The sequence below is a fragment of the Alosa alosa genome, chromosome 1 (genome assembly GCF_017589495.1).
Source record: "Alosa alosa isolate M-15738 ecotype Scorff River chromosome 1, AALO_Geno_1.1, whole genome shotgun sequence".
NCBI classification, from domain to species: Eukaryota; Metazoa; Chordata; class Actinopteri; order Clupeiformes; family Clupeidae; genus Alosa; species Alosa alosa.
The window spans coordinates 385,001-405,971 of NC_063189.1; the positions used below are offsets into that span (position 1 = coordinate 385,001).

The window sequence follows — 20,971 nt, forward strand, 5'->3', positions numbered from 1 at the left end:
CACACTCATATACTCACATACATACTTACATACACCACATACTCACATACATACTCACATACATACTCACATACATACTCATATACTCACATGCACACTCATATACTCACATACATACGCACACCACATACTCACACATCCATACATCACATCTCATGCACCTCCTACACTAAAAAAAACATTTCAGAGCGCACTAAAAAATTTTCAGCCCAAGTTAAAAAATTTAGGAGCACAGACAAAATTTGGGCGCACAGTCAGTTCTGTACTTAACTTACACATAATCTAACATTATACTGCAGCTAACAGTTAAAACATGCCAGTGCACCAATTTCGAATATTAAGAATGACTGACAACATTTAGGCTACAGGAAACAGGATTTTTAAGATCAGTGCCTACTTTATTTTCAGTCTGTTCCTACATTTTGTTAATGTAAAATAATATAATACCATATTTGCATTTAGCCTGTATATCAAGTATCCTGCCAAATGTAGGCTAATTTATTTCTTTGTGAATCCATCTGTAGCTAATCCAAATATGCCCATGGTGACCTATCTGACTGCATACTGCCTAATACTACTACTAAAACAGTACATTTTCTCTTCCACAAAACCCAACATAGGCTAATCAAGGATATATGTTTTATACTTTTAGTTTTTATTTGAAATATCTGCATTGATGGGGAAAGTAGGCAAACGTTAGGCCTCCTTTCGTTTTGCACTTCAGCTTGTATTCGGTGTAAACAAACAAGCATGCGTGGAAGCCTGGAGTTGTAGCGTTCTATCATACCTTTGAATAAAATGGGAGTATTACGGGAGGCTACTTTTGTGCCGGTTCGCTACAGCTACATTTTGCATATTCCAGCCAATACGTTAACTGGGCTAAAAGGCATGTTAGGTTACCTTTCCTACTCTCACTGCATTCTCAGAATCTCATCCTGTTCCTCCTATATCCAATGAATTCGGTGGATAGAAGAACTAATTTCTTCAATCTTTGCATCTTGGCTGGCTAGTCTAACTTTCCGCTTTTTCTCTGCGGCTCTTGGATTTGATAGAAGCGACTACTAGCGAGTCACAACGAAACTGCTGGCGTTGATGGGAGGTGTAGTTTTATGCTGAATTCGCGACGTGATTCTATGGTTTGCACCAGTAATGTTTCTCGATGTTGCGGTGTATTTTGTAGACAAACATTGACATGATTAGAAGTCATTCGCACCAGTCTAAATATTTTTTTGCACTCGCACGGCATCATTTTTACTCGCATGTGCGAGTGAAATGGGCGCACTGTAGAGCCCTGCACATACATACGCACATACATACGCACATACATACTCACATACATACTCATTCATACTCACATACATACTCATATACTTACATACATAATCATATACATACTCACACACATACTTACATATATACTCACACACATACTCACATACATTCTGTCTTGCTCTCGCATTAATGTGTAATTTTTAGTCCCGCTCCTGCCCGCATCTGTAACATGATGTCCCGCTCCCGCCCGCTAAAGCCCGCATGCAGGAGGGATAGCCTATTCAGCTTTTCTTTCTGTCTCACGAAAGGAGCACACACACCTGAGAAAGACTCCAGATGTCAGTTTCTTGGTTCTGAATGTAAGCTAACAACTGAAGTAGGCCTAGTCTGGTGCCCTCTTCCTCTGTCATGCTTTCGATTTCGAGTTTTGACAATGAGCAGCAGGAACAAACTGAACCCACGTAAACGACAATATAGGCTATACTGTAGGCCTGATATCCGTCAGTTATGCTTAAACCCCGTTTTTTAATGCTGCCTAACAGAATATCCAGCTGAACAATTTTACGCACATATTTAATTTGCGGGAGTGCAGTGAATCATCGGTTTGTCACGCACCCGCGAACGCACCTCTCTCATCCCGCCTGCTCACACAAAGAGCTTTCAAAAGTTGTCCCGCGCCGCACTCTTTTGCATCGGGACCCGCGGGTCTACTGCGGGAGTGCAGACCTCTAGTCTGAGGCATTTGTAATGGACTTCAATGAGGGGCAGGAGGAAGCTCCTCCATTCAGTAATTTTCAATTGCAATAGGGGGTGCTGTTGGCATTTTGACCTAGGGGAACGATTTTGTTCATTCAAAGTGTTCAAATAGTAATATGTATAATATATATTATATTAGTAATATATATAACAGTAATTTATCAGATTAGTAATATTAACAGTAATTTATCAGATTAGTAATATATATTAACAGCAATTTATCAGATTAGTAATATTAACAGTAATTTATCAGATTAGTAATATTAACAGTAATTTATCAGATTAGTAATATATATTAACAGTAATTTATCAGATTAGTAATATATATTAACAGTAATTTATCAGATCAGTAATATTAACAGTAATTTATCAGATTAGTAATATATATTAACAGTAATTTATCAGATTAGTAATATTAACAGTAATTTATCAGATTAGTAATATATATTAACAGTAATTTATCAGATCAGTAATATATATTAACAGTAATTTATCAGATTAGTAATATTAACAGTAATTTATCAGATTAGTAATATATATTAACAGTAATTTATCAGATCAGTAATATATATTAACAGTAATTTATCAGATCAGTAATATATATAACAGTAATTTATCAGATCAGTAATTCACTTTATATATATTTTATTTTCCTTTCCTCAATGAAGGAGCCTCCTCTAACTCACACCACACACCATACACACTTGTATACTCACATACACACTCACATACTCACATACACACTCATATACTTACACTCAAATACTCTCATACACTCTCTCACACTCACACTAATATACATACTCACATACTCACACTCACATACACACACCACATACACACTCATATACTCACATACACACTCATATACTCACATACACACTCATATACTCACACGCACATACACACTCATATACTCTCTTAGTCCATAGTGCCCTATGTTTATCACTGTGACTGTATGTTGAGAGTCCCAGTGTACGTGTGTGTGTGTGTGTGTGTGTGCATGTGTGTGTGTGTGTGCATGCGTGTGTGTGTGTGTGTGCATGCGTGTGTGTGTGTGAAACGCACCAGGAAAAGCATTGATGTCGATGACAGCGTGCTGGCCTGTCTGGTTGTTGATGATGACGTCGATGCCGAACAGAGACACGCCCAGAGACTCGCGCAGTGCACGACACAACGCACGGATGACATCATCACTCGGAGGCTGGGACACGCCCTCCACGTTGTCCCTCTACAAGAGTAACAAACAAACAAACAAACAAACAGATTCAAATATACACCATAACAAACAAACAAACAAACAAACAAACAGATTCAAATATACACCACAACAAACAAACAAACAGATTAAAATATACACCATAACAAACAAACAGATTAAAATATACACCATAACAAACAAACAATAACAAACAGATTCACATATAATATATATATATATATATATATATATATATATATTCACATATATCTATCTATATATATATATATATATATATATATATTATTTTTTTTATTTATTTATTTTTTTCCATCAAACCCTAATCTTAAAGTTTTGGATTTATTTAATTTTGAAAGAGTATTAACTGAATTTGGGTAAAATTGTCAACACGGTGTAACCACAAAAACATGAACCAAATAATTACACTTGCTGAAAAAAATGTGACATTCACACCAAAATCCCTTCTAAAATAATCTGGCATGATCTTGCACAATAACTTTTCTATATTTAATACTGAAATAATGAAACCCCATTGTTCTGAATGTTTGAATTAATATGGGGAATCGTGTCTGTCACATCAACCACTTAAAATGTCAAGTGGTGTAACCACCATTTAAGGAACAATTTTGTATGTATTATGTCAGAGAATCATGTGACAGGAAATTATGTCATAGAGAAGGACCCTTCAAGACCCCAACTGCTATGAGTCAAGTTTAGCAACTCTCTTAAAGTAACATAATAGTGTTTTTAGGCCATGACCAGGCAAGCTTAGGTTACATGTCAAATGGTATGACCTTTTAAAAATGTTGATAAATCATAATAATCATAAAATATTAAATTTAATGTAAAAACTGTGTTTGAATATTCACATAAAGGTGAAGTGTGTACTTAGTTGTCCATAATAAAGCCTGCAAATTTTGCTTTTAAATAGAAATGTCAAATGGTGTAACCGGTTACACCATTTGACTTATTTCTGTTTGAGACCAGTTTTTTCAGATTCAGAGCCAAGAGTATGTAATTTTAATATAATAATTTTTATAATTTAAATAGTGACTAACTGTTTAGCATGAACAATAGCTTTAAAAGGGTTTAATTAGATTGCAATTTAAGCGATTTTTGAAATGTCAAAGCTTTTCATTTTAAATTGAAACTTCCATAATTATTTTTTAATATTTTATTATGATGTATGTAAACAGTATGTTCAAATTATAAATAAATAATATAAATACATTTATTATATATAAAATGTACCTCTTGTCCCCCAATGGATGCCACTTACAAGCAAGAAAAACTTGTCTCGCCACAGAGTGCATGTCAACGCAGATCCTGCTGTTGGTTGGTTATTAAGAAATCATCATACCCACTCTTTCACTCACTCTTATTCTCTCTCACACACACTTTGAGCCCTAATTTAGCAATATAAAATGCATGGTCACTAGCAAATAGCGTAAATACATTTAGGGGTTTGTCCAGTCCACATTCGTGGTGGTTTTGATATCAAATGTCAGGTGCCTGGCGCAAAAAGGTGGCTCTTATGTTTCTTTATCAGTCATGGGTGTGTTCTGGGCATCCTTTAAACCAATGAGGAGGACATCTGTCATTCCCTTTAACAGCAAGCAGGGCAACTTCAAACAGCGCATCAGTATTTTGATAGTCAGCGGTGTATTTGAAGGAATCTGCTTGTACGCAAGACCGTAAAACAGATATTCCACTAAGCCATTCTTTACTAAAACCGAGTAGAGTATAGGCTACACACATCTGCACTTGTCTATTAATTGAAGATATAGGCGAAATAGGCGATATAAGTGAAACTAACTTCACTGTGGTGTCATAGTCAACGACAAAAGTTATACACAGTTAATTACTTTCAATATTGACTGACAATGGGTTACCAGCAAAAACATAGCCTGAAAAAAGCAAAACTTAACCCTATAATGTTTGAATGACTGAATAAATAACCTAAGGACATTTATTCTGCAGAGGAATTGCTGCTTACATCTCGTGACAGTGCATCTTCAGCTGTGTTTCATATGCGACTTTCGCTATAGACCAGGCTTTTCTTGCTCAGTGGCGTAATGCTTTTTAGATGGTATAAGATAGCGATTTTTAGATCATGTGCCAGACCACACCTTATGTCGGTAATTGCCACACCCCTGGGCATTATTTAATAAAAGTGAAGTATAAGATAGGAAAAAACTTTTAAGTCAGAATAATAATAATACGCTTTTTGCAGGTTTTGCATCAGCGAAAATAGGGCACTTTATCTCACTCTCTTTGAAAATAATGGGTATAGACTGAAATTGTATGAGAACTGAATTGAAATCAAATAGAACACAAGTTTCTTCATTGATGTTATGAAATGATATTTGATATGGAATATGATGAATGACATGAATACATATCAAAATATCCAATTCAGTTTACCTTGATGCCTATTTTCTGTGTCAATTTCTTGTCCTATTGCTATAAACGTTTTATGGTCAATTGGTGTAACCGATTTATGTCAATTGGTGTAACCAGTATTTTGTCTAAAATACTAATAATGTACAAAAAAATGAATATGGATAATGATTTAATACTCTACTTTACTGTAATAATGGTTGTTTAAACCATTTTTACTCAAATGGTCAAAGAATAGACAGAAAACAAGATGTTTACAGCATATGGTCTTGCTCAGTACAATGAAAAACCCATATAATTTAAATGTAGAAATTTAGTAATAAAACATATTCTCTTAGGATATTACAAAATAAACTAATAATTTCATGAGAGCAATTGCATGAACTCTAGAAAGTGTGTGAAATATTAGATATTTGTCATTTTTGTGGTTACACCATTTGACAATTTAACAGGCTGTTAGTTCTATCTTTTGTTAAAAAATAGCATACACGTTATATTAAATAATATGAATACAACAGAAATACAAAGTATACACTTTAGCAAACCTCAGGCATGTTTTGTTTTAAAGGTTTAAACATATTTTTAATTTTCTCATCTTACCAACCCTTATCTGTCACTGACCCATATATATATATATATATATATATATGTATATAAATTGCAGTGTGCGTGTGTGTCTGTGTGCATGCCGCATATCTGCCAAACGTTGGCCCGATAGATTTGAATCAGTCGGCAGGTGTCTTGCTACGGGCACGAGTAAGTGCAGTGCCAAGTTTGAGGTTGTTTGGATAATAAATGCAAAAGATATCGGTAAATATATCGGTAAAAGAAGCACACGTTGGCTTTCTCTGCTCTACTGTAGCCTCTCACACAGCACAGCTCAGGACCAGACACAGAGAGGGTCAGCGGAGTTTTGGCAGCACTGAATCAGGGGTTTACTAAGATGCAAGATGTTTGGATGATTATCATGTCTGACCTCAACAATAAAGACTCCCTGTATGCAGTTTGCTTGCATACAATGATTCCGCGGATTTTGCAACAACACGGCAACAAACACGTGCATGTAGTGGCTATTCAAAATTACATAAAAAGTATGCAATAAACTGATGCTTCGAATAGCCCAGGCTACCTTGGACTTGATACTCTGAATAAACAAACGACAATTCCGACTGCACGGTCCCCAACTGAAATGAGCGATAGGCTAAGGTCCCAAACTGAAATGAGCGATAGGCTAAACATATAGCCTCACATCAAAGCTTTAGGCTTATGTAATTTCGATCAGCTACAGACAGAGCGTGATGTCACTTAGGCCTAGGCTAGCCTACCAGAGATTGAGTCACATCATTGCAAATTTGACGATGCAACGATGATGCATCATTCCACAAAATGGTTTGTCTTCAGTATCAGGAAGTTATTGAATAAGCTTAAAGGAAAATTCCGGTATTTAGCACTTTAAGTCCCTTTTCTGGTTTGTTTTGAATGAACTAAAGTGGTGGACACCGAAATTTTGACGATTGGTCCTGTCTCAACACCACTAACCACTTGGTGAGTTGCACAGTTTTGAAAACGAACGTTAAGGGTTGTTTTAAGGGCATGTTTGTGCATGCCTGTAGGCAGCCACTCTGAAGTAGTCAAAAGGCGATTCAAAACGAGTCAGAAAAGTCGAGACAGGACCAATCGTCACAATTTCGGTCATTCTGATGTGTAGAAATTTTCATTCGTTTTCAAAACTGTGCAACTCACCGAGTGGTTAGTGGTGTTCACACGGTATGTGTGTGTGTGTGTGTGTGAGACCTACCGAGGTGAGATCTGAGGAAGACTCTGGTTTGGACACGTTGTGTGTGTGTGTGTGTGTGTGTGTGTGTGTGTGTGTGTGTGTGTGTGTGTGTGTGTGTGTGAGACCTACCGAGGTGAGATCTGAGGAAGACTCTGGTTTGGACACGTTGTGTGTGTGTGTGTGTGTGTGTGTGTGTGTGAGACCTACCGAGGTGAGGTCTGAGGAAGACTCTGGTTTGGACACGTTGTGTGTGTGTGTGTGTGTGTGTGTGTGTGTGTGAGACCTACCGAGGGGAGATCTGAGGAAGACTCTGGTTTGGACACGTTGTGTGTGTGTGTGTGTGTGTGTGTGTGAGACCTACCGAGGTGAGGTCTGAGGAAGACTCTGGTTTGGACACGTTGTGACTGTTGAAGAAAATGGCTTTCCGGTCTGCAGAAGACAGAGGGAGGAGTTAGAGCAAAATACTCTCCAATCACAGACCTTTCTTAACACAAGGGGGTGGAGTCTTACCATGTGAAGGTGTGGTCTAAACATGAGGGGTGGGGTGTAAACGTGGGAGGTGGAGTCTACACGTGAGGGGTGGAGTCTACACATTGGGGTGGAGTCTAAACATGAGGGTGGGGTGCCAAATATGAGGGGGTGGGGTCTAAATATGAGGGGTGGGGTCTAAACGTGAGTGGGTGGAGTCTAAACGTGAGTGGGTGGAGTTCTTATAGTGCTGATGTTCAGATAGAAGGAAATTTGGTCTCTGCATTTATCCCAATCCCAATTTACTGCTTCAGAGTGGCTGCCTACAGGCATGCACAAACATGTCCTTAAAACAACCCTTAACATTCGTTTTCAAAACTGTGCAACTCACCGAGTGGTTAGTGGTGTTCACACGGTATGTGTGTGTGTGTGTGTGAGACCTACCGTGAATTAGTGAAACACACTCAGCACACAGTGAACACACAGTGAGGTGAAGCACACACTAATCCCGGCGCAGTGAGCTGCCTGCAACCACAGCGGCGCTCGGGGAGCAGTGAGGGGTTAGGTGCCTTGCTCAAGGGCACTTTAGCTGTGCCTACTGGTCGGGGTTTGAACCGACAACCCTCCGGTTACAAGTCCGAAGCGCTAACCAGTAGGCCACGGCTGCCCCAGTGTGTGTGTGTGTGTGTGTGTGTGTGTGTGTGTGTGTGTGTGTGTGTGTGTGTGTGTGTGTGTGTGTGTGTGTGTGTGTGTGTGTGTGTGTGTGTGTGTGTGTGTGTGTGTGTGTGTGTGTGTGTGTGTGTGTGTGTGTGTGTGTGTGTGTGTGTGTGTGTGTGTGTGCAGCTGACCTGCAGGTCCAGATGGAAAGTTCTTGAGAGAGGGTCTCTCCACCACAGCGTGAGCGTCGCCCACCACGAACACCTTGTAGAGGACGGCGTTGTGGTTTATAAAACTCTGGCACACACAGGGGGGCTGCACCGCCTGCAAACCCTCCGCACTGAAGATGATCGCCATCTACACACACACACACGCATGCACACACACACGTACGCACGCACGCATGCACACACACACACACACAAACACACGGCCTTTAGAGAATACAATATATACAGCATGTCTATACATTACAGCACTTATATATATACTAATACATCCTAATGTAAAAAAGTAAGATAATGAAATTAAATGGTACCACTGTCCAAAGTTTCTTATGAGACAAACTAACAATTCATGTAGTAAGTGCGACGGTGAACAACAAGGAAGGTGGCTATGGCGAACGAAGAGCGGTTGTTTGAATCGGTGTTGGTGTCAACTTTGGAGAAGTTGGACTTGTGCTTTTCTTTGAAAGTTGAGCAACACAATGCACTTAAGTCATTCCTTTCAAAGAAGGATGTATTTGCCGCTTTGCCGACCGGATAATGGATATGGTCAGAAGGCTGGCCTATTGCATGCCTAGGCAGTTTGAAAGACAATTCTCTGCCCACCCCTTGGATTAAGCGAGGTGAATGGTTCGATGCCAGACTATACATTTCAATGATATAGGATGGCCCGCCAGGCTAGTATAAATCCATATATACTGAATATACTGGATCTCAGTTTGCTGTACATGAGATACATTAAAGCATTATATCGCAAATATCAAGTGTTTCAACGTCATCATTGCTTTAAGTGTTTCAATGTCATCATTGCTTTAAGCGGCAACACTTGCTTTGGCGTTTCACGCCCTTATCTCTCTCCACTTAACCTCTCTCCCTCCCTCCCTCCCTCTCTCTCTCTCTCTCCCTCTCGCTCCCTCCCTACCTCTCTCCCTCCCTCTCTCTCTGCCTCCCTCTCAGTTAGGGGTCGACCAATTATCGGCCGGGACGATTATTAGGGCCGATATTTAGCATTTTTATGGTTTCGGTCATTTTTTCCACCGATAAGCCGATATTGAAATGGATAAAGAATGAATCGCGCTACTTTGTCTGTAAAGCGTCTCTCACTCCCTGCATTTGCTACTCTATGGTCGAGAGCATTGTCCCGCCCACTACACCGTCTGATTTGTTCGTTAGCACGAATGCAGCCAATCAGGATCGAAGACTGAACAGAGAGAAAGTTTAGGATTCTCACTGAGGCAGACTGTAGACTGGGCTTCAGCTGTACGGAGCTATTTTTCGAAGATAAGGACCTTCCTTACATTGCTGAAGTTGCAATGAATCACAATCATCTACACTGAAGTTATAAAAACACCACTTTGGAAGCTATTGTCTCTTTGATCCGGATCAATAAGTAAAGCACCCACTTCCTTCATTTAGCGAATTCCCGATTGATGCACGTTAGTGATATGCTGTTTAGCCTAGCCTACTAGTTAGCCTACAAACTCTAGTGCTGCGTGTCGGGAGTTCTTTGCGTCCGCCTCGTCCATTAATTGTGAATAACGGGACACCTCGGTGGACGTTATCCCTAGCCTAGACAAGTCCTAAATTATGCGATAACGAACGTCAAAAAGTCTAGTTGCTCCTTTTTGAAACGGACTGTCAGAAAAGACTAGGCTACAGACCACCCAGGGCCAGCTGTAATTTAATTTGACCTGAAGTAGCCTAAATCGCGGCCTGAGCTGGCTATTAACGTGCCTTTTAGGCTCACCAAAGTGTAGCTTACATATGGACACAAATTGCATGCTTAAATAGCCTAAGAACTATTTTAAAACTGTTAAACTGTTCAACCGTAACACTTGCCATCACGCATGCACCTCTTCCTCTCCCTCTCTCGTGCACTCACACACACGATGGCAAAGCATCCTCTTTGTGACAGGTCCCTTAACAAGCACATAGGGGCCTAGCCCATTGTGTAGGCCTAGTCTATGTAATTAAAAATAATTGCTATCACTCAGTTCTTGGATTAACATCATACACAGGATTTACACTTGTGATGCAAGTTGATAGACAATTATAGTGTATCAAAAGAAGAAAGAAAAGTTTGCATAATGAAATGCTTTTGAATGATTTTTTTTCAGCATATCACCTTTACTATCTACCCCCCTTTTTGACAACTGACATATCGGTTTTACATATCGGTTATCAGCCTCCTGTTTTGGTAATAATTGATATCGGTATCGGCCCTGAAAAAAACATATCGGTCGATCCCTACTCTCAGTGACAACGTGAACATCACGCATCACACTTAACCTCTCTCCCTCCCTCTCAGTAACAACGTGACCAACATCACACACTCACCAACCAATCCGGAACAGTCTATTCTGGACAAGAGAGTGTGATGTCTAGGGAACGGGAAGAAGTTAACTTTCTGTTTAATAGCGGCAGTAGCCTTACTGTCTATGGCTAGCATAGGCTAGTGTTGTTCAATAGCGGCAGTAGCCTTACTGTCTATGGCTAGCATAGGCTAGCAGTTCCGATTTGGTTTCGAAAAGAAATAGCAAAGGTTTTTGAAATGAAACATTCAACGATATCCGTGTGTTAAGGCATTAAAGGAGAATTCCGGTGTGATATTGACCTAAAGTGTATTGAAACATGATACCGAGTGTGAACGTATGTCTCATAGCCCATCTCGGCTTGTCCCCTGCACTCCAAAATCTGGCGCTAGTTAGCCGATGCTACCAACAGCTTTTTCAATGGTGGTGCTTCGGCATCGGGCTAGCCATGCAAATAAATCACTGTTTTACACTGTTTTATTTTGGAAATGCATGGATTCCAGTTTCTTCAGGTAGCAGCAACTGGAATCCATGTATTTCCACAGAATTATTTTTGGAATCTGATCCATTATCATACCTGTTCATTCTTACTCGTCGCTCGACTTATCGTGACTAAATTCAAGATGGCTGCAAACGCTAAACTTTGTGAAGATACTGTCTGTATAAATCGTCTTGTAAGTAAACTACCCGTGCTTTTTCAAAGTTCTCAATGTCTCGTTTTAAATGTCAGGGCCCTCGGAAGTCTACCAATGAAGTGTGGAGATACATTGAGCCTCGTAAATGGTGTAAAACAGTGGTTTATTTGCATGGCTAGCCCGATGCCGAAGCACCACCATTGAAAAAGCAGTTGGTAGCATCTGCTAACTAGCACCAGATTTTGGAGTGCAGGGGACAAGCCGAGATGGGCTATGAGACATACGTTCACACTCGGAATCATGTTTCAACACACTTTAGGTCAATATCACACCGGAATTCTCCTTTAAGGGCTGCTGTCTACGTGCTAATGATATCCGTGTGTTAAGGCATTAAGGGCTGCTGTTTACGTCTAAATCAAGTCTAAAACAGTATCCACATAGTGGGTGATTAAGCATGAGGCGCTTGCAATGACTGAGGCAGGGACTGAGCCTGTGATTCTCTGTGCATAGTAAGGTAAGGTGCTCTGTGAGAGTGAGTGTGAGTGTGTGTGTGTATGTGTGTGTGAGTGTGAGAGTGTGTGTGTGTGTGTGAGTGTGTGTGTGTGTGTGTGTGAGAGAGTGTGTGTGTGTGTATTTCTCTTACCTCATGGGAGTTGGTTCCATGTGCTACTCGTGTTTTACAAACTGTAAGTGAGAGCAGAAGAGAATTCAGAGAAACCGCACACACACATACACACACACATACACACACACACACATACGTGTGTGTGTACTCACTGAAGGGGTATGTAAGGGGTGTGTGTGTGCTTTATGATTGTTGGCTTCTGATGGTATCTTGCTAATTCACTGAACTGCATTAGGTGACACAAATGGTATTGCCTTTATCTTATAACTCCTTGTCTGAGCGACTACCAGGCCTATGGTTTTGAAAAGTCAGATGTTCCCTGACAAAGACATTCGAAAATTAAGAATGTTTATTGACTTGAAAAATATGCTAATTTTTGCAAACTCCCTTCATTCAACACTTGAAGACATCGCGGTCTGGTGCGCTATGTAGATCGTTTCTCGTACCATTTAATTTCTCAAAATTTAGGTCTACTAGGCCTACAATAACGTCATCACCAAATACATCTTTTATTTTTAGTTGATCAACCACAAAGAGTAGCATAGGCCTACTGTGCACAGTGCACTGACGACTGTAGCAGCCCAAGGTAACCAGTTGTTGTAGATGAAGGGCAACCACTTGTTTCAGATAGCCTGGACAACATGTTACCTGGGTGTTGCCTACGTTATTAATTAATGGTAGCCTACAATAGTTAATTGTATCACGTAACATATTAGTTGGCTCAAAGAGTAGGGAATCAGGCTGGGGAGAGTCACGCGTGTGTTGCGGGATCGAATCCAGTTTAATGCTAGTTTTCAAAACATATTTTTTTCCATGTCTTTTGTCCGAGTGGCTGTAATGTCTGACAACTGCTGCAGTGCATGCACACGTCAGGAAACCAGTAGGTGGAGAAACCAGAAGGCACACAACACCGGAACGATTTTAAGGCTATTTCGCATAGGCTACTCAATGGTGCTATTTCACACGCATTATAGCGACCCCCACTCACCGGGGTTAGGTGGAAGGTGTTAATAGACGATTGGTGTAGCCTACAGTGGACTAGGGCTGTCAAAATTGCTCGAATATCCCCTCTAAATTAAACACATGTATTCGAATATATTGGTATATCTAGGATATATTATTTGCGCATTATGTCAGTGACGCACATCATGTCATCTGTTTTTAACTTTTTGTATGGTTATTACTTGACAGGGGGGATCCCAAGCAGCTTTCAGCCATAAGGCTACTTTGAGAACATTTCCTAATTCTCCCAGCACTGATATTCAAAATGTTGAAACTATTTCGGCATAGCCTATAAGCAGTTTAATTAAATGTAATGTTAGTTGTAAACAAACGGGCTACTTGGTGAGGCTTGGCCTCACAGATGCGCTCGTGCCTTAAATGGCAATAAAAATCTTCACGATATAGGCCTATTAACTGACCGCCTGATTCCACGTTGGCTGGGGGCAGGGGGCCATCAGACATTTGTTCCCAAGGGTCTATGAATTGTTAATCCGGCCCTGCCCCCAAATGAACATAACTTTCCACCTCTGAGACAGCTTAAAAGAAGTCGAGAGGACTCCTAACTCACTAAGACCTACTTACTGTAGGCTGCGCAAACCACAGGCCTTTTTTTGGGGCAAGCCTGCATTCGAGGCAGGCCTTCTGTTGAAGAATTTTATATAAATCCTGTGCTAACAGTAATCCTCCTACCCCCCGCTACCACAGCTGTGGATAGTGTGGCATGCTCATGCTTTATGTCTCCTTGCAAACTAGGTCTATAGCCCAACCATTTACGTCTTCAAAAATAACAACTTGCCAGATATGCCTTCATATCTTTGGGCTTCATTCAGCATTTTGTTCTTCCACTGGAAATTACTCTTCTACATTTGCTGCCTGCTGCATCCTTTCTGTTTGTATTGTTTAGAAAACGTTTGACGTCTTGAGTTAATGCATTAAACATTGTTTGCTGGTAACCAGCCACAAATAGTCTACAGATTCTTGCGTGCGTACATTCTCTATTCTCTCCAAAATGTGCCCGTTCTATAGGCTGGCCAAGTGCGTAATTCTGCGGCATAAAGCAGATGTATTTGTTTATTGTACAGAAAAATAAAAATAACCTGTCAAGCAGTCAATTAAATACACTGCAGTCAATAAATTCATATACGAAACCAAAACGTGGGTCATAGTTGTCTAAGCCTCTGCTGTGAGGCCAAACCCATGAACAAAGACGCATTGATATCTGCAATAGTTTTTTTTGGCGGAACAAGCTCACAGCCGAACATTGCAATAAATACATAGACCATCTGGACAAAGTCATCAACAGAGTCATAGCACTGAAGGGAGAGGCAACTGGCATGTGATCTCCCCACGGGCCAATGGATGTACAAGTTTTCTCCTGTGCCTACGATATTTAATCCAGTGTTTTGTCAAGTTGCAAAATGCTATTCGTTTTAACGAATTTTTATGATAGTATGAAGTACTTTTTGTATAGGCTACTATCTTAATTGCTTTATACTCAATACTTGACCAATGGCTATTGCATCTGTCTATTGAAAGTGAGAATGTGGTAAGTGATCTACTGTATAGGCTTCATAAAATAAAATAAACAGATTGCTAATGGCCTACAAGCTGATCTGGGGTGCGTTTCCCGTACAACTACGGAGGTTAGCTTTTTACTAACATGATGCATCGTTCAACTAACCAACATGTAAGTTACGACTGTTTCCCAAAACTGTCGTACTTACAAAGTACTTTGTAAGTTTGGACCATGATAGTTTCCAAACTTCAGTATTCTGGACTAAGGTGGTTAATGACGTTTAGTAGCACGTGAACAGGCACCTGCACATAATTCTGTGGCGCATTGCGTTAAGGCCGGCAGATGACAGCTGCCGTTGCGCAGCAGTTATCAGTACCCTGTCCAAGAGTTTGAATCTGGGTTAAGATTTTGACAACAATATTCACATCATTGTTTACCTAAGTTTATCTTTTGTGCAGATCATATTATCAAAATCAGAATCAGCCTTCTTGGCCTGGTTTGCGTAAACTAACAAGGAACCCCCCCCTCCATGAAAATCAAAGGCTACATATTCTCAAATGACTTTCGTCAAAAAGTCGCGCACCACCTTATTATTATCTGCAGGTGTGTGACTTTTTTTTTACACGTGCACATGGCTGCAAATTGACTTTTAATTTATGTATTTTCTGCCTTTGGCATTTTAAAATATGGATGTATGGTGGTTAGAAGTGTAAATATCAATTAGAAACCTAAATATATTTATAATTGCAAACAAATAACTGGCGTCAGTGACGTCTTTGACATGAAGATCCCCGGAACTATGCTTCTACTAGCATTCTACCACAGGTCGAGAGGTGTAGTTGTAACTACACAACTTTACGATAGTGGTTGCGAACGTTTGTTGCTACTATGGTTTTGGGACGATGCATTGGACTATGTAAGTTCTAAATATGAATGTAATTCTGCGGCATAAAGCAGATGTATTTGTTTATTGTACAGAAAAATAAAAATGACATGTCAAGCAGTCAATTGACTACATTGCAGTCAAGAAGTAGGGCAAATTAATTTACGAAACCAAAACGTGGGTCATAGTTGTCTAAGCCTCTATAGCGTAGCCTGTTAAAAACGTCGCTAGATAGTATTAAATCGCCAACATTGTTTTCTGCAGAAGCCTACCCAAGGCTACAGATTAATTACAGTGCATGAAAATGCACTGTACTGTTCTTCCTAGACAACTTCTTATTATTATTATTATTCCGCTTACCACTTTTTCCGTACGCAATTTCTCTTGAACAGTTTAACTTAGAAACTTCGTTCAAACTTTGTAACGTAGGTCTTCAAACGGACCAAGCTGCTATGTCTTTTCAACTTTGAAACTTTTATACTTTTTAAACTATTAAAGAAAAAAAAGTCTATTTAAAAATCCCCATAGACTTAACATTGCCGATTGTGACATCATAATACGGCCGTTAAGCAATTAGAATCCTATGGCAGGTGTTCAGGCCACCTGCAGCCTCAGGCTTTAAGCATACAATATGGGTCAATTAAGACTACACATCCTATTCAACTGTTTCCTCTGCCCAAAACTGTTTCCAAATAAAAGTCCTCACTACAATAATCCACTGTAAAAATGTAACCCATTAACTTTTTACATTCAACTTAAACGGTCTACTTTTAAACTATCATATAACTATCTATCTATTAAACTAGCTTTCTATCAACAACTTTTAAACTATCTACATTCAACTTTTAAACTTTTAAACTACATTCACTAGCTGTCTATCAACTTTTAACTTGTCATCAACTGTCAACATTTTTCATCAACTATGACTCCTACCCACTGTAGCTAGTTAGCATGGTTAGCAAAGTTAGCATTGCTAGCATTTTTAGCAAAACTGCTAAAAATTATTAGCTAGGTTAGCTAAGTCACATGGTTAGCATAGTTAGCATACTAGCATGTTAACATGCTAGTTAGCATTTTTAGCAAAACTGCTAAAAATGATTAGCTAAGTTAGCTAAGTAACATGGTTAGCATAGTTAGCATGCTAAAGATGTTAGCATGCTAAGCGTGTTAAAGATCTTGTTAGCATTTTAGCAAAACTGCTAAAAATGATTAGCTAGGTTAGCTAAGTAACATAATTAGCATAGTTAGCATGCTAACATGTTAGGATGCTAGTTAGCATAGTTAGCATAACTACTAAAAATGATAACCATGTTACTAAGCTAACTTAGTTAAACATAGTTAGCATGCTAGTTAGCATGTTAGCATTACTAGCATAGTTAGCATGTTTAGCAAAACTGCTAGAAAATGTTTAGCAAAACTGCTAGAAAATGTTAGTTAAGTTAGCTAAGTAGCATGGTTAGCATGTTAGCATTGCTAGCACTACTATAAAACATTAGCTAAGTAGCATGGTTAGCAGAATTACAAATCTTAGCATAACTGCTAGCAAACATTAGAGCCATTCCAACTTTCAGTTATCGTCAAATATCTACCTATACACAGCCATTAAACTATTTGAATATCAACATTCATTCAACTTCCAGTCTGTCAACAACTTTTAAACTATTTACCTTCAACTTTTAAACGGTCTACTTTTAAACTATCATTAAACTATCTATTAAACTAGCTGTCTATCAACAACTTACTATCTACTGTCTATCAACAACTTTTAAACTATCTACATTCAGCTTTTAAACAGTCTACTTTTATTAAGCTATGCAACCACCATGTCTAACCTAGCATCACCGTAGTAACCATTTCTGTATTATCTGTTTTAACTATACATGATATTTTACATCTCAACTTTAGCATTTTCATGCACTGGTAATTCCTTGGAATTGCATTTCTAGTTCTGAACAGTTATTTCTCTACTGGCTCAATTATCACACCACTGTTTTGATTTGCGTAGTTGCGTTACCCTCAACACTGACAATAATGTAGACAGCAAATTTCTATTTCAATTTGCGTTACCACCGTGTAGTCAAGCCTTAAGCCATACCCAAGTAGCCTAAATCGAGGTAATGTTTAATTATGTATGATTTATTTTGTTATTGAATTCGTAGGCTGGGCTCTCGGCAACAATTATGTTTAATGGTAGCCTCCTGCTTTTTCAGAAGGGGCGGCAGGCAGAGTGAGGTACAGTGGCTGAAAGTGGTACTAAAGCTTCACGCAGCTTCACGCCTCGTAATGCGCGACTGAAGTGGCCATTTAAAAAGCGATGCCCACTAGTGTTGTCACGATACCAAAATTATGACTTCGATACAATACCTGCCATAAATATCACGATGCTCGATACTGAAACGATACTACGGCGAAATCCTAAGATATCTGGAAAAGAAAGGACTCATACCTCCTCCAAGTGTATTGAGTCATTTGTGTTGAATTCGGTGCACTTTTGTAGTGTGCAGGTCAATTCTGCATTCTAAACTTCCTACATAATTATTATTTTTAATCAGTAAAATAGTAGGCCTACTTTGTGTGATTAAGTCCTTTATTTTTTGTTATAGATCATTTACATTGTGTTGTGTTTTGCCAATAAAGTAGCTTTAAATAGCCAAACTAGGCTAGATCAAGGTCAGTGTTACTGCATGCAAATCACTGAATGCTATGCAGAGGGGCCTAATCTTTAGGCCATCTGATGTACAGTATAGGCTTCCCTAGGCCTTCCCGTGTTCATGGGATTTCTTTGACAGTTGCAAAGGGAAAAATGTGAGGATAGTCTTCTTTGCGCCCAGTGTACAAGTACGACATTCCAACCACTCAGGTCTTCGTCAGATAGGCCTACACCATTACCTGTTGCATTATGTCTGTGTGCATTCCTACATTAGCCTACGTCTATTTCTTTGATAACATGATTTGCTACCATGTAACAATAACCCGCTATTATTATTAGGACTCAACACGCTTTGGTGGTATTATATGCTGTGGGCTTTAATTAGCGCATTTCGGGTAGCCTATCCTACATCTGGGCAATACCTATTGAACAAATTGCAGTCTACATGCCATGACAAATATTACCAGTAGTACTGACCGAACATGAAATAGATTATTTACAAGTTATGGTAATGTTATTCTGGCGTGAACATTGCGCTTTCATCACGTTAGCACCCTATGATTACAGCTCGTTATGTCTCGTCAAAATGATTACAGCTCGTTATGTCTCGTCAAAATTCATTGATAAAGGAAGGTTCAACATCCTAGAGAACCTCGTTCTCGTGACTCGCGTTCACTTAGGCTAGACTAAAACAGAAGAGAAGAACTTGGCACTAACCATGTAGTCGTGTTTTCTATAGCATATTTGTTAACCTGTCGTTCTTTAAACAGAAATGTTGGGATATTTCTGTGAGGTGTTTAGCCAAGTTCCAAGTTCCACGGGCCTCTGTGTACCTGATGGCTTGCCTTCACTATTCGTGATGTATCCAAAATAGTTGCAGATTTCACTTCACCTTTTGTTTTATCCACAAGGCCGAGGGACGGTTGGCAAAGAACTACTGTATGTTGGCGTTGGCTGCGCTCTCACTCACTCAGAGCTGCCTGCTTGACACACCCACTTGCCTAGATGCGTGCAAGGAGCAGTGAGAGCAGCAGTTCACGCAGACACAGAATGTTAATTTTAATAAAGTATCGATTCTAAAAACGTCGGAAATCGTATGGTTTTTTGCGTGAAGGCATCGTAGTTAGTATCGATACACCGTGTAACACTAATGCCCACTGTAGGTGAGGTGTGTGTGTGTGTGTGTGTGTGTACTCACTGAAGGGGTAGGTGAGGTGTGTGTGAGTGTTTGTGTGTGTGTGTGTGTGTGTACTCACTGAAGGGGTAGGTGAGGTGTGAGTGCGTGCATGCGTGCGTGAGTGCATGTGTGTGTGTACCCACTGAAGGGGTAGGTGAGGTGTGTGTGTGTGTGTGTAGTGTGTGTGTGTGCGTGTGTGTGTGCGTGCGTGTGTGTTTGTGTACCCACTGAAGGGGTAGGTGAGGTGTGTGTGTGCGTGTGTGTGCGTGCGTACGTGTGCGTGTGTGTGTGTGTGTATACCCACTGAAGGGGTAGGTGAGGTGTGTGTGTGTACCCACTGAAGGGGTAGGTGAGGTGTGTGTGTGTGTGTGTATACCCACTGAAGGGGTAGGTGAGGAGCGTGCGTGTGTGTGTGTACCCACTGAAGGGGTAGGTGAGGCCGTGCTGCTTCATCTGCTCCTGTGTGTCTGGTCCACATGGTTCATCCAGCAGCATGAAGGGGGGAGAGCAAATGCGCTCGTCTACATAACACAAATAACACAACAAACAAACAATAACAAATAACACAATGACTCGTCAGGGGGCAAATAACACAATGACTCGTCTGGGGGCAAATAACACAATGACTCGTCTGGGGGCAAATAACACAATGACTCACGCAGTGAGCTGACAGCTGACACACGTAAACACACTCAAGCACGCACACACGCACGGAAACACACTCACGCACGCACACACGCACGGAAACACACTCACGCACGCACACACGCACGGAAACACACTGACGCACGCACGGAAACACACTCACGCACGCACGGAAACACACTGACGCACGCACGGAAACACACTGACGCACGCACGGAAACACACTCACGCACGCATGGAAACACACTGACGCACGCACGGAAACACACTCACGCACGCACAGAAACACACTGACGCACGCACGGAAACACACTGACGCACGCACACACGCACGGAAACACACTCACGCACGCACACACGCACGGAAACACACTCACGCACGCACACGCGTAACAGTCACCTGAAGCTAACACTCACCTAAAGCCTTTCCCTGTCTCTGCGTCAGTAGATAACCTTCTAGCTAATCCAGTTTATTCTGAAGCTAACCTTCTAGCTAATGCAGCCATATCTGAAAATAATCTTCCAGCTAATTCAGTTTTGTCTGAAGTAGAGCTGGGCGATATATCGGTATTACGACTACGACCGATATATTTTTGAAAACGATATGTAGTTGAGACAATATCGTAATACCGGTATTATGTCAACTAGTGGGCCATTTTATCAAAGCCACTTGCTCTTCTGTGTTCAGACCATTCAGATAGCGCAGCTCTGCTCAACTCGCGCCGTTAAGTGTGCACGTTCTCCCTCGCA

At 40.3% G+C, this 20,971-nt stretch overlaps 1 protein-coding gene across 1 annotated transcript in view; it reads right to left on the reverse strand.

Annotated features, from left to right (window-relative positions):
* The window catches only part of itpk1b (inositol-tetrakisphosphate 1-kinase b), a 70,581-nt gene that overhangs the window by 1,330 nt on the left and 48,280 nt on the right, over positions 1-20,971 (reverse strand). Inside the window, 5 exon segments of the mRNA XM_048247254.1 lie at positions 3,097-3,259; positions 7,789-7,856; positions 8,744-8,909; positions 12,367-12,407; positions 19,999-20,097. Coding sequence (XP_048103211.1) covers positions 3,097-3,259; positions 7,789-7,856; positions 8,744-8,909; positions 12,367-12,407; positions 19,999-20,097 — 537 coding nt within the window.